Source organism: Petromyzon marinus, chromosome 75 (genome assembly GCF_048934315.1).
Source record: "Petromyzon marinus isolate PM22_M1 ecotype Great Lakes invasive population chromosome 75, UKy_Petmar_22M1.pri1.0, whole genome shotgun sequence".
Taxonomy (NCBI): Eukaryota; Metazoa; Chordata; class Hyperoartia; order Petromyzontiformes; family Petromyzontidae; genus Petromyzon; species Petromyzon marinus.
This window is the reverse complement of record NC_133741.1, coordinates 2,066,880-2,081,080: the sequence shown is the minus strand read 5'-3', so window position 1 is coordinate 2,081,080 and position 14,201 is coordinate 2,066,880. Positions and strand designations below refer to the sequence as shown.

At 43.8% G+C, this 14,201-nt stretch overlaps 1 protein-coding gene across 2 annotated transcripts in view; it reads left to right on the top strand.

Annotated features, from left to right (window-relative positions):
* Window positions 1-13,790, top strand: part of LOC116957478 (UDP-glucuronosyltransferase 2A2-like) — a 29,403-nt gene extending 15,613 nt beyond the window's left edge. For both annotated transcript variants that reach the window (XM_032979654.2, XM_076056259.1), the window contains exons 4-9: window positions 634-987; window positions 1,728-1,876; window positions 4,843-4,974; window positions 5,429-5,516; window positions 10,557-10,776; window positions 13,343-13,790. In XM_032979654.2, the coding sequence (XP_032835545.2) occupies window positions 634-987; window positions 1,728-1,876; window positions 4,843-4,974; window positions 5,429-5,516; window positions 10,557-10,776; window positions 13,343-13,631 (1,232 nt within the window). In that variant the 3' untranslated portion in view covers window positions 13,632-13,790. The remainder of the gene's footprint in view (window positions 1-633; window positions 988-1,727; window positions 1,877-4,842; window positions 4,975-5,428; window positions 5,517-10,556; window positions 10,777-13,342) is intronic.
* Window positions 13,791-14,201: the final 411 nt, after the last annotated feature.

The window sequence follows — 14,201 nt, the reverse complement described above, 5'->3', positions numbered from 1 at the left end:
CTCCAAATATACATGCCTCAGGGTCATAAACGAGCCCCTGACCTCTTGAATACCAGACAAGGAAGATAACATCACGGCACCGTGGTACTCCTTAAGTAGATAATTACTTGAAGACTGGATACAATACCTTCTCATTGATATTGTTTGATCATATTTTACCACACTGGTGTATGCAGCCGTGTGAAATTGAGGGACCTTAGAGCACTGATGTACTAATTGGGCTCAAACTCAATTGGCTGGATTCTTAGGTCGCGTGTCATGGGTGAAAGAGTATGGTAAATGATGTGTCTGCTCTCTGCGCCTGCTTGTGTTGATTCTTTCCAATATTTGGACCATGACACTTGGCACACGGCAGCCTCCACTTTTAAAGTAAACCCGCAAGGAAACGGTGTGATTCGAAAAGAGGATACGGCATTTACATTTACCGTTAGTACAACTCGCGTATCACCCGTGGTGGCCTGGACAAATTTGAACCAAGAACCTCTTAACCATGCAGCGAACATGCGACCGCTGAGCCATGTTACCAGTCCGTTATATTTTCCCCACTTGTAAATCACATTTGCATGTTTATTTGCTCATCGTTTTTTTGTGTGTAACCCATGCATGCATATCTGCACACGTACATCCACGCAGTCGCCAAGGAAATGTGCATGGCGTTGACACGCGACAAGGACCTGATCTCTCGTCTGCGGGATAGCCACTTCCACGTGCTCCTAGCTGACCCAGTCGCAGTGTGTGGTGATGCGCTGGCTCTAACACTGGGCATCCCCTACGTCTACTCACTGCGCTTTTCACTGGGCTATGTGGCTGAGCGCTACTGTGGGGCGATGCCCGCGCCTCCATCCTACGTGCCCGTGCCCCTGTCTGATCTCACGGACCAGATGCACTTCTGGCAACGAGTGCGAAATACAGCGATGTACGCATTTACCGACGTACTGACTTTCCTCATGGCCAGAGAGTTGAACAGAGCTTACAGTGAAGTGCTAGGTAAGTGCATGTGTGTCAAGCGTTTAAACTTTGTGTAAAAAGGTAAACGTATTGTATTACAGAAAGGTGTGGTGGATACATGACGTATTGGCGGTGCACTGGCGGTGTGCAGTGTTAAAAAAAAAGCTAAAATGTCACAATAATTATTTATTTTCCTGCGATTCGCAAGCCGGGGCAGAAAATCTTGCAGGGTGGTACATCAAAATCAGTTCTCGTGATCTCGAAGCATTCGGAAGGCGAATGTTTATGAGCAGCTGAACACGAAGCATCACATTCTGTTGCCGTATAGCAGCACCCAGCATGGTGACGTTTGGCTGGCTCAGTGTTCCAAAGGCAATATTTGACTCCTGCCCCATGACTTGATCGGACGGTTCCTCGATATATTTACAGAATCATTTCTGAGCGGACGGTGGCATCAAAAGATAACTATGACTCATGGTTTCACCGCACGTTCGAATTGGGAAAGCAGCTGCTGAATCTAAGTGCACATTTTGATGGAGTCTGCAGCCCATTCAAGGGTCAATAGTGACATTGTCAGACTTTTATTGGGACTGCTGTGTTGTTATGCTGCACCGGTGTACCACCAATATGTCTAAATGTCTTGTTTTTTTCTTTTTTACAAATATTAGATATCTGTGTGATTGCATGTGAAAGAGCTCTATAGTGATTCTCTCACATATTGAAATTGTACGCTATATACAAAATACATCCTGCTTGCACTGCCATCTCTGACCTCGCAGGAGAAGAAACGACAATCTGCCAGGTGATGAGCGGCGCCGAGTTCTGGCTCATCCGGAACAACTGGGACCTCGACTTCCCACGCCCGTTCCCCCCGAACTTCGTTTTCGTCGGAGGGCTCCACTGCAAGCCCGCAAAGCCCTTACCCAAGGCAAGTTAAGCAATGCGATAGCTTAATCCACAACATTATCATCAACGGTAATACTAATATGGTCATCATAAATGACATGTACGTTAAACCCTCTCAATCCGCGAGGGTTACATTCTTTGAAACCATTGCGAATGCAGAAACCTAGTGAATACAGGAGGGAAATGGAAAATTATTCATAACAATTACTACAATGCATAATATATATATAAAAGGGAAAGTTGTGAATATGTGTGCCTGTTCGAAATGTTAAGCTTACTTCCCAACATGGAACAAACTTGAAATTTGGCATGTGGGTAGCTTCCAGACTGTACACCATGCAAAAAGAATAAAAATAGACTTTTGTATTTTTTTTTGGGGGGGGGCAATAATGCATATATTTTGCACGGCAAGTGAGCTATGACGTCACATGTCATGTCTCCCGCGCATGCAGAAGCGTCACGGATCCCACCCCCCAACCCTCCGCGAGTAAAGTGCCATACAAATGTGTTGCAGGTCTAAGGCGTTCTTCGCGCAGCATTGCTTTATTATTTCAGTCGTTTACTGCCGTACGCACCCTGAAAGTTGTGTGTCTGCAGCAAGCGCGTGTATGTGTACCTATGGACGCGCGCGCGTGTGTGTGCGGGGAGAGACAAAGGCGGCTGGGCGTGGTAAATCCAAGTCCCGGGCGAAGACGGCTAGTAAATTATAAAGAACAATGTGTTTCATATTCTTAGTTTTTTCGGTAAAGTCACGTTGAAGGGAAACAACAAAATAATAAAATATATATTTCATATATTGTTGTTTCCCTTCAACGTAACTTTACCGAAAAAACTAAGAATATGAATTACTGCAGTCACGAAAGCTTTAAATCAAAACAATGTGTTTCTTTTTGGTATTACCTTTGATGATCATGATTTGACGACGATGGAGGCGAGCAATTCAGCAGCATGACTCCTCCGGAGTCATTCTTACTGAAGGGGAGTGCTAACCGCAACACACTCTCTGATTTCATTCGCGTTATTTTTAATGGACCTCACAGTTGACTCGTTTATACCAAAATGTCGGCCTACCACAAAGGCACTCTCAACAGTATCTAGCCAAACAATTATACCTTTTCACTAAACCTCATCACTTTTTTTCCGCCCTTTTTTCAGTAGACGCACTTTCTTCTCTCATTTGACGCCTGAGAACCATGATTAAGGGCAGTTAACTAGCAAGTGTGTACTGCATAAAGTAAAACATGCACAATAGCGAGTTCAGAGCGGGATGACTGCAAGACTGAGGACTGAACGGGCAGCCGAAGTGGCGTGCATAATCTTCACAGTTTTAAATGTAGTAACGTCTACGCACACCTCCACGGCGTCAGTGGTCCATAAGCACTACGTAGACTCGCGAATACTGAAGTCCGGCTGGGTCACGAAAAGGGAATTAGTGTACATTTAGTGCCTCCCGAATATGCAAAACTCGCGAATTGAGAACTCGCGCATAGCGAGGGTTTACTGCACTCAGCACCAGCATCAATGACACTGATGACATGACCGATCAGAGAGCAACATCAAATATAAAACATCAATAGCATCAAATATATCACTGTTCTTACCAAATATTAACGTGCACTATGATGCTCACATCGGACATACAACAGGGAACACGCCAAGAACGCCTCTAAATCATTTATATAGATTCGACACTTTGACATAGTGAAATACTTTTCCATAACATAAGTTTATTTTATTTATTTACAGTGATCGACATATTTCACATATAACAGTTCCCAATTGGGGTCATTAATGATCCCATAATAAAAAAATGACAGTCTTTTTTTTCACAAACATTAAGTACTATTTATTGGGCAAAACAACAACTGCATAATTATTTTATATGCATGATATTTGATCAATGATTAGTTTAACGATATAAATATTATGCAGATATATTTTTGTATTATTATATTAGTTCATTGACAATATTTTAAACATACCATATAATTTTTGAAAAATCAGATATTTTATTATAATTTAAACAACTACACATATGCATATTTGACTCAAAAGAAAAGCACTAATTCCAAAATCCAAAACTGAAATATAAATGAACACAAAGAACACCTGTAGTGTTACACTTGATTCGATGCAAACAACTTTACCCACAGTGAGTCCCTCTGGGTTCTCTTCCTCGGTCCCCTGCTGCTCCTATTGGTCCACCTCATTAATAACTTATTTTGTCAAAGTCTATTTCCACATAGGTGACAGCCTACTCAGCACCTACAATGATTCCAAAGATGTCGCTGGATACAAAAGGCTATCAGAATGTGCCCGCTACCTTGCACCAGCGATTCTGGGCCCATGGTCTCTTCTTGAATCACGTCCAGATTTAAAGCGACTCTGCTCAGACAGCCAATCATCACCTCCACGCTCCTTTCTAGCATATTCATCGCTGGCTCAAGTATTCAATTGTCAGAGCCGTCAGCATCAATATCGATTCCACATTATCCTTCAAAACAGCTCACCTCCGATTAGCACGGTTGGCTACATACGGTGCAAAAGAAGTTCCACATGAATACGAGCACATACAATGTGTAACTCTCCACAGCACAACGTACAACTTCCTCTCTACACCAAGAACCAGGATCGTTACTGCCCGGCGACATTTCTCCCTGGCAGCCCCAAATCTGAAATCCCAACCCTCTGCACATTTGCCCGGCTCTTTCGCCTGGCTTTAAGGTTTTTCGTCTTTCATGTTCATAATACACCGTGTGCATTACAGAATTGCATTATTAGTATCATTATCATGCATCTGCCTCATCCCATCTGTGTGTGGCTGTGTCACTTTGAGCACTCCAGATAAAAGTATGTACGTTGAACCTCTTTCGCACCGTATGTAGCCAACCGCGCTTATCGGAGGTGCAGTGAAAGGACAACAGCGTCACATACCCTGTCAGATAAATGTAACCGTGCACGTGTTTGCTTTATTTTTGTTAATTTCAGGACTTTGAAGAGTTTGCGCAGAGCTCAGGTGAGCACGGCCTCATTGTGTTCTCGCTGGGGTCCATGATCAAATACATGCCTTTGGAGAGGGCTGAAGTAATCGCCTCTGCACTGGCTCAGCTCCCACAGAAGGTAATACAAAAACAAATCTACGTCTACAGCAGTGGGAAAAAAGGGGGATTGTCTCGCTGCTTAGAACTGCTTTAAGTATTTAGTTTGTTGTCTTTCCCCTGCATGCTCTGACGAGCATGGTTGGCTACGTACCCGGCAAAATAAGTTCAACATACATAGCTGGATGAAGTTTACCTGGAGGAAATGCTCTACCAATGCCAAAATACTAATATACCACCATCCACTTGTTAAACATTGTTTTATCAACGTCACCACAATGTCACCGTTGTGCTATGATGGCAGATTGTTCGTAACCTTTAAGTCAATTTAATCTTCATTAAAGTCAGGATCAGGCTTTTGTCAGCTCAAGACAACCAGTCTGGGAACGTGTCTACAACGTAAGAGCTGTGTAAGAGTGCTGGTTGCCTCTTCCCTTCAACCGGAGTGTGTGACGCGACGCCGCGTGACCTGGTAGGTGGTGTGGAGATACGAGGGGGAGAAGCCATCTTCCCTGGGCTCCAACACTATGCTGGTGCCCTGGCTGCCACAGAACGACTTGCTGGGTACGCAGCACTTCCATGCAGTGGTTGTCAACCTTGTTTGGCTACTACTGTACCCCCCCTTTTGTTGAATTTAGTTTCAACCAAGCACCCCCTTGCCTGACCGCTCATGATTCTGATAAATAAATGTATGAATGATGTTAACCAATTGTTCATTTTGTGAGGTATCATAACTAGCGAGTAACTGCAAGCGAACAAAACAAATCACTGGACGCTCTGCATGTGTGGCGTAAATTGTTCGCGCTCGCAGGTTACTCTTCGATACCCGCTTTTTTTACGGTCAATTATTTTCGATTGGCAGATTCATGCATGATTATTCCCGAATGACTCATGTATGATATTTATACATCAGCTCACGTACCCCTTGGGACATTGCCACGTACCCCCAGGGATCCGCATACCACTGCTCAAATTATATGAAATGACAGCATCTAAAGACCGAATATATTTGTCCTACACTTTCATCAGAACTGGCCAGGTGGCGCTGTAATTCCATTTATGCCCTGTAATTAGGGGATTCTGGTAATAGATAACTTTCAAATTGGATCAATACCTGAGAATGTCATCAAAGTCAAAACTTGTTTAGAAGCATTGAAGTTTATGATGCTATTTTTGGTAATCACAAATGAAAATGTTTGTAAAATTAATAATGGATGCTCCATAGCAGCTATCCCAAATGCACGAATTATTTATGCACCTCGATGTCAGCTCAATGCAAAGAGAACCTGATTTACAAATTCAACCTCCTGTCTAAGAATAAGCCAGAGCCACACATTAAAAAGTTAGACTTTGATAAGATTGTTATCAATCAGAGTAACAGCCCAATTTCCGACAGCCTAAAATCGGTACTAGCTAAAGGGTTGAATTTCGTAGTCACCCCTAAACACATCCCAGTTTATGATATCATTGCCTAGGTCGACGTAGCCCTTAAAGGTTTGGGAAACATTCCTGCAGACGTGGCGAGGTCGGAAATCACTGGAATCTTTCAAAAAACGCTAAGAAATCCATTAGCAACATCAGCAAGGATGAACGCTTTAAACTTGCTCAACTGAAAAAGAGAGATGACATAGCCATCCTCGACAAGGGCAATGACACTGTCATCATGGACAAAACCACATACAGTAATAAAATTCAGGACCTACTTAATTATGGCAGCTATACCAAAATCAATAGAGATCCTACCAACCGCCTGGTTATGACAACCAACAATATCATCACTGATTCGACATCTTTAATCGAACCAACCAAGCGGCTCTCCCTAAAACCCTCTGCTGCTAGACCACCCAGATTTTATGGCCTACCAAAAAATATATAAAGAAGGTACACCACTCCGTCCTATCGTCTCCACCATTGACTCACCCACCTACAAACTGGCCTGATTTCTATCTGAGACCTGGCAAGACCACCTCAGCTGTACTTAATTTAGCTCACTTGGTATCTCTAATTAAAGATATCTCACTATCTCCAGGCGATTTGCTTGTCAGCTTCCATGTCGTTTCTTTGTTTACCAAAGTTCCTGTGCCTGACACGATTGCAATCATTGAATATTTGGTCCAACAAGGACTGACTGCTGATGTACCGGCCCTGGTGAGACACTACCTCACCAACACTTACTTCACCTGGAATGGTACATTCTACAAACAAGTTGAAGGTACCCCAATGGGTTATCCCTTATCTCCAGTGGTCGCCAATGTTTTAGTGGAAACTTTTTAGACATATGCCATCCAGGCATCCATCCTACGTCCTTCCTTGTGGAAGAGATACGTAGATGACACGTTTGTCATCTGGCCACATGGCCTGCCAGCTCTGATCCAATTCTTCAACCACATCAATTCCATACACCCAGCCATCAAATTCACCATGAAGGTGGAAAAGGATGGCAAGTTACCATTCTTGGATGTTTTAATCGAAAAGAGACCAGATGGCTCATTGGGACACTCTGTCTAGAGGAAAGCCACCAACACGGATGCCTGTCTAAAACCTGACTCCCACCACCATCCAGCCCAGAACTCTACACCACAGGGCTCGTTGTATTTCCAACCATCACCACCTAGCCAGTGAACTGGAGCACGAACATCAAGCCCTCAAGATGAATGGATATTCGGATTGCACAATCCGTAAAGCTGTCACCCCAACCGTTGGGAGAGAACCACCTGAGGACCCAATCAAAACCATAACCTTGCCATACATAGCAGGGGTCACCAAAAATATTGCCAAAATCATAAGCAAACCCAATATCCAGGTTCGATTCAACACAGTACATAAAATTCGTGATCTGATCCCATCTCTGAAGTATGTGATCCCTGATATGCAATACCCCAGTGTCTACAAACTAAGTTGTGTCTTCGGCAGTAGTTACATTGGAGAAACCAAGCGACATGTCTCAGACCGTGTTCGTGAATACAAAGCAGATCTGAAACACAGTAGGACTAATACCTCTGCCGTGGCTGATCATTATTTTAATGCTGTGGGCACATATGATATTGATTTATCCAAGATGAAGGTTCTATGCAAACCCACTGGCTATCAACAAAGATTTGTTCATGAAGCCATCCAGATATATAAACACTGACACAATTTCAACCGAGAAGATGGGTACAAACTGAGTAATCATTAGAAGGATGTTATTAACCAGGTAATGTCATAACTTGCTGTGATGCATTCCATAAAGCCTGCCGATGTTAACATTTATTTCCGATTCTTTGAGTTACATTACCTTGTTAAATGTCTTTACATTAACAGGCAAAATGTCTCACTAACATAGCCACTGCTTCCCTTTTCCTCGATGTGGCGGTGGCTCTCCTTGTTTAATAGGCTGAATGTGTCTCATTAACACAGTCGCTGCTGCGGGAGCCATCTCACATTGACATGCTAATCTCTAATCTCTAGCAATCCCATGGCTTCTTCAGCACCATAGTCGTGGGGTTACATTAACATATTGACATGCTAATCTCCAGAAATATAATTGCGAGTTATATTACTTGTAAATTCCATCTCTAGCCCCGCCCACTTACCCTTGAGTTGTACCCATCTAAAACCTACGTATATAACCTCTTGCTGCAGAAGTTGTCTTGCTATGTTTCTCCTGCCTCAGCAGTTCGCCTGTTGTATTTTCACCTGAATACAATTGCTTGTGTTGCGATCGAAACGTCGTGATTTTTTTTATTTTTTCTATCTACGTGACTTTACCGAAATACCCAAAGAGTACAACCTACATTTGGTATATAACCTTGCCCTGGCAATCCAAGCAGCCACTGTCAACGACATAAAATCCTCTCTGAAACGAGACCTACACACTATAGGGCAGGGTTATTCATTGCAAAGCCGGCGGGTCACTGGCGGCCCCTGGTGTCCTTTAGTGTGGCCCCTGATGTGGGATTCCTCGACAATACACAAATGTGAAAACAACCCCCATCATTATCGTGCTACTGTCACACCCCAAAGGTTTCACATGTGTGGCGGCCCTCAGACTGATGATGTCTTATCAGCGAAAGCGGCCCCCCTCTGAAAATCAGTGAAGAACACTGCCATGGGGGAATATTTCTAGAAATGGAGGCTCAAGCAAAATCCCCACACAACAACAGTCACTGCATTTCATCTTGACAATAGGAGCGTCAAGCACACCCTCTGAAAGTGACCTTCTTCAGAAACTCTGTGCAACATGACACCACTCCAACCTCTCTCGGAGTGAATCTGGACCTGCCATGACCACTTGAAAAATGTAACCGCCAAGTCCAAAACAAAGGTTAACCTTGTCCAGAAACTGGCAAGCACAAGCTGGGGAGCAACAGAACCCAGTGCTACGGACATCAATGATGGCCCTTGTGTACTCTGTAGCCATGTACTCTGCACCAGTATTGACCAGAAGTAGTCACACTCGACTTGTTGATGTCCAAGTGAAGACTGCAATGTGGTGTATTACTGGAACCTTCAAATTGACCCCAACACCCTGGCTACCCATGCTGTCACAAATCTCTCTCCCACCCAATCACTGCGACACTGCAACCAGTGCCGGATTAAGCTAGTGCGGGGCCTGTAGTATATATTATAAAGATAAGAAAAAAACGTAAATATTAAAACAATTTTTTACTTGCATAGTAAAGTTATTGTATTTTTTTAATTTGCTGTACAGCCAGACAATATGACAAACCGCTAAATTTACACACCCAGTCATTCATAAAAGTTGAAGGCAGTATAGTACTATAGTAATAGAGCATAATCACTGAACTGGAATTGATAGCTTGAAAGCATTTAGCCATATTTTTATTTTCTGATGCTGTAAACATAATTTGAAATTTAGATATTTTAAGTTGTGCCTGCCCACACGTAACACATTCGTATTTGGACACTTATGTTTAGCATCCAGAATCTTACGAAATGTAGTGCATTTGAAGTGGTTTTATTAGTGTTTCTCTGTGTGTGTCTCTCTCTGCGTGGGTGTGCCTCTCAGTGTGTGTGTCTCTCTCTCCTCCCTCGATGTGGTGTCGTTTGTTTGTCCAACGATCTAGATGTCTCACTAGCACAGCCACCGTTGCCGTTGGTTCGTTTACATTGACATGCTAATCTTTCACAATACAATGGTCACCTCCTCAGCTCTCGCAGCTCTCGCATCACCCCCCCCCCCCCCATCTCAGTTCCCATCTTTGGATTTCCCACTCGCTTAGGCACAATCTCTAGCCCCCACCCTCTTGCCCGATGCGGCAACCCCCCTCTCCCCCCTCTCGGCTCTTTCCCACCTGAAGACGATTGCTTGTGTGGCGATCGAAACGGCGTGATCTATTATTTTTTTCGACCTACGTGACTACCGAAAAAACAAAGAGTATGGATTCCTGCAGTCACGGAAGCTTCAAATCAAGTTTGAATATAAGATAATATACTTCCCCAGAGGCAGGCAATATATATATTCCAAGGGAAACATATAAAATTGTATCATATTGTATAATGATTGTGGTGGCACAAGCTGGATAAAGCTAAATCGGCAAACCAATCAATTACCGCGACTGGTATTGACTCTAACAATGAGGGTTTTTTTTGCTTTTAAAGGCCACCCGAAGACCTGCGCCTTCATCACGCACGGCGGGACTAACGGGGTCTACGAGGCAATCTACCATGCTGTCCCCATGCTCGGCTTCCCGCTTGTTGGCGACCAGAAGGACAACCTCCTAAGAGTGCAGATGCGTGGGGTTGCTATCGTGCTGGACATCAACACCGTCACTGCCCAGGAGATCCGAGATGCAATCGGCTTGCTCATCAACAACAGCAGGTGCGTGCACAGCAACGACATTACTTGTACGTGTACCATCCTTGCGAGTTCATTATAGACAGCAACAATTAATTAACACAAAGGAGTTGACATGTGGGATTATATAACGTCAATCCTATATCGATTAACCTACATTAAATACGGCAACACGAATGTAAAGAGATGATTCTCACATTGCTTGGGGTTGATGTGAGTGTTGCTCTGGGGGTCTGCAAACTCTAGTTCTACCAGCTCTGCGCAATGGTGAACGAATGTTAAAGTATCAGCAGTTATATTAGCTTAAGACATCAGTGTCAAGGGGCATGAATGGTCTAGCCCAGTGATTCTCAAACTTTTTTTTTGCACCTGTACCCATTATTGAATTTCGCTTCAACCAAGTACCCCCTTGCTTGACCCAACATGGTTCTGAGAAATAAATGTATTAATAACCAATTGCACATTTTGTGAGGCATCCTAACTAGTTAGTAACTGCAAGCAAATAACAAAAAAATAAACGGACGCTCACCATGCGTGACAAAATTTATTCACGCTCGCTCGCTGGTTACTCTTGGAAACCACATTGTTTACAATCAATGAGTTTCGAAAGGATCTTTATATCGTTATAGGTTACCATGTGGATTTACATTTTATTGTAGTTATTTTATATTGGGAAATTCCTATATTATTATTCACCAATGGTCCCCATGTATGATATTTCACACATTTATAAAGGACCTCACGTACACCCTGGAACATTGCCACATACTCCCAGTGGTCCATGTACCCCCAGTTGAGAATCACTGGTCTAACCTGCTGTTGGCATTGGGGCATTGGTCCTCTGCATCTGAAAAATATACCACACTTTACCCAGCAACCATAACTAAGGCTTTGGCCAATAATGCACTGCAATTTACCCACAGAGAACAACGTATCTACCCACAATGCACCGCACCCTTTCCCGTGATTCAATGCCCGCACCATGCCCTCTCCCGTCAGTGCTCCCTCACGAGGCTCATCCTCCCCAGGTATTATCCAAGAGCCTTCATCGCGTATTTCGACACTGATACAGCTTAGACAAACCACAGATCACCCTGACCACGAGTTTAAGAGTGGCAGATGGTGGCGCCTGCAACATTATCACTTAACGCATAGGAAAGATTAAGAAACTCTTGCGTCCCACCAACGCGATGCACCATATAATAAATTATTCCCACGATGCCTTTATTCCCCAGAAATGTCCCCAAAAAAATTCGTAGCAAATTATGTTATATCAATGCGATTCAAAGGCTCCGCACACTGTCCCGACCAAGTGTCTAAGATAGTTTTTGTTTTACTCCGAATAGACGCTCCTACCTCCTGTTTCCTGAGTACCATGCGACCCATTATGTGGGTTTGCAATATTCAAGTTATGGAGCCTCCGCTAGGCTGTGCTGGCCAGTTTCTGCTAGAAATAACTAAACCGACGTGGTGCCTATGCCCGCCACGTCTAGGTCAGACATGGCTACCCTATTCAAATCTACTCACTCACTGGGCACGCGCACATATAATATTTTCTCCTATAATGTGGCGGTAGCTGCATTCCTCAAGAACACCGTATTATGGAATATTCGCATTATAATAAATTAATGATATATTATTTTGGGTACAGCAAAGTCCGCGATAAAATGTGAGATGCGTACGCAGGCTGAACAAAGACTGAGGTTCGTGGGTAGCATCTAAAAGCATCCAACAGCATCCCACATTGTGTGATGCTATGCCAAGGCAGCATTACGTCCGCTTATTCATACTCGCGTGACGTAGTTCTGTTCACTCAATCTCCGATTTGCATCCGCGTTATAAAAAATGTGTTCCCTAATACATGAATCGCGTTTCATACAATTCACGCTATAAAAACTACACATAGGAGAACGGACTGTATTTAGTATTTTTTTTTGCAAAACATCTGCGCCGGTTTGAAACATTCAGGCTGGCCTTTCTTCGATTCACCCTGGGTTTAATCAGACTGGATTGTGTGAGCTCAAAGATCTTTAAAATATCTTGGCACAGTCCCATCAGTGAGCCTCTCTGGCAGGTGAGGCTGCATTGGCTCAATCATGTGGCCTGTATGGGGTATTAGCTCTGTCAAGATTGCCCTCTATAAAGGAGGCTCTGAAGGATGCTACCGGGCAGCTGAATGCAGCTGCACTGCAACAACAACTCAAAACGAGTGAGTTCCACGTGACTAAAACACAGCAGGTTTGCATAGTAGGGAGTACAGATGGTTCATCTGTAAGCTATCTTAGTGAGTAAATCCATAGCACCTTGGTCTGTCGCATGATCTCAGGGCAGCAAGCCTTCAATGCGTCACGTGGCCTCAGTCCACCTATACTGAAAGAAGTGCCGTGGTGACGTCGCCACCACTGAGTAGCGAATGGCCGTATCGTGACAATTAAATTAGTTTTACTTCAAACGTGGTTTGCAATAACCCTTGAAAAAACACGTGCTTGGAGGGAGATATGTAACAAGAATCTTTAAATACAAAAAAAACTGTGCTTTTGCGTAACGTTTCTGCCTGTTGGCCCTGCCCTCTGACCCGTGATGTCCACAGCTACCAAGAGAGCATGGAGCGCCTCTCGCGCCTCCACCACGACCAGCCCGAACGACCGATAGACCGTGCGGTGCACGCGCTGGAGTTCGTGATGCGTCATGGCCACGCGCGCCACCTGCACACAGCAGCGCATCAACTCGCCTGGTATCAGCTGCACTGCCTGGACGTGGTGGCCTTCCTGAGTGCTGCTGCAGGGTTTGCCCTCGCGCTGCCCGTCCTCCTCTGCTGCCTGTGCTGCCACCACAGGAGGGCGGCCAAAGTGGCAGGAAAGAAGAACAAGAAGGAGTGAGGGGAGCCGGGGTCACTGTTTTGTCTCTTATATGAAAATCAGTAATTTCCTTGGACAGAATTGAGTTAATTGAAACACAATAACACAATAATAGGTATTCTTTGGGTCTTTCGGTAAAATCATGTACATATGGTCAAAATAATAAAAGAAAAAAACTTCGACGTTTCGATCGCAACACAAGCAACTGTCATGAGGAGGACAAAAGGGGGGAAAGCTACTCAAGGCAAGCTATTTTAAAGGTTTAAAATGGGCGTAGCCCAAGTGTCAGAACGAAGTGGGTGGGGCACAAGTGCCGTGAAGTCGTAATTGGCTGTGATGTTCCAAATTTGTCACCTTCCGATGTTAGTTTTAGTTTACTAAAGATGGGACCTCCAGGACTCATGTCTAACCTTCCCTTGACTCCCAGATTTTACATTAACATGTTAATTTCTTACATTAACATAACCATCTCCACTTGTAATTAAATGTCACGCTCTTTTCGAAAATAACGTAGGTTTTGCTGAAAACATACTATAAAAACGTACATTTGTCGAAAACACTATTTAAAAGAACATGTATAAAATCCAATGC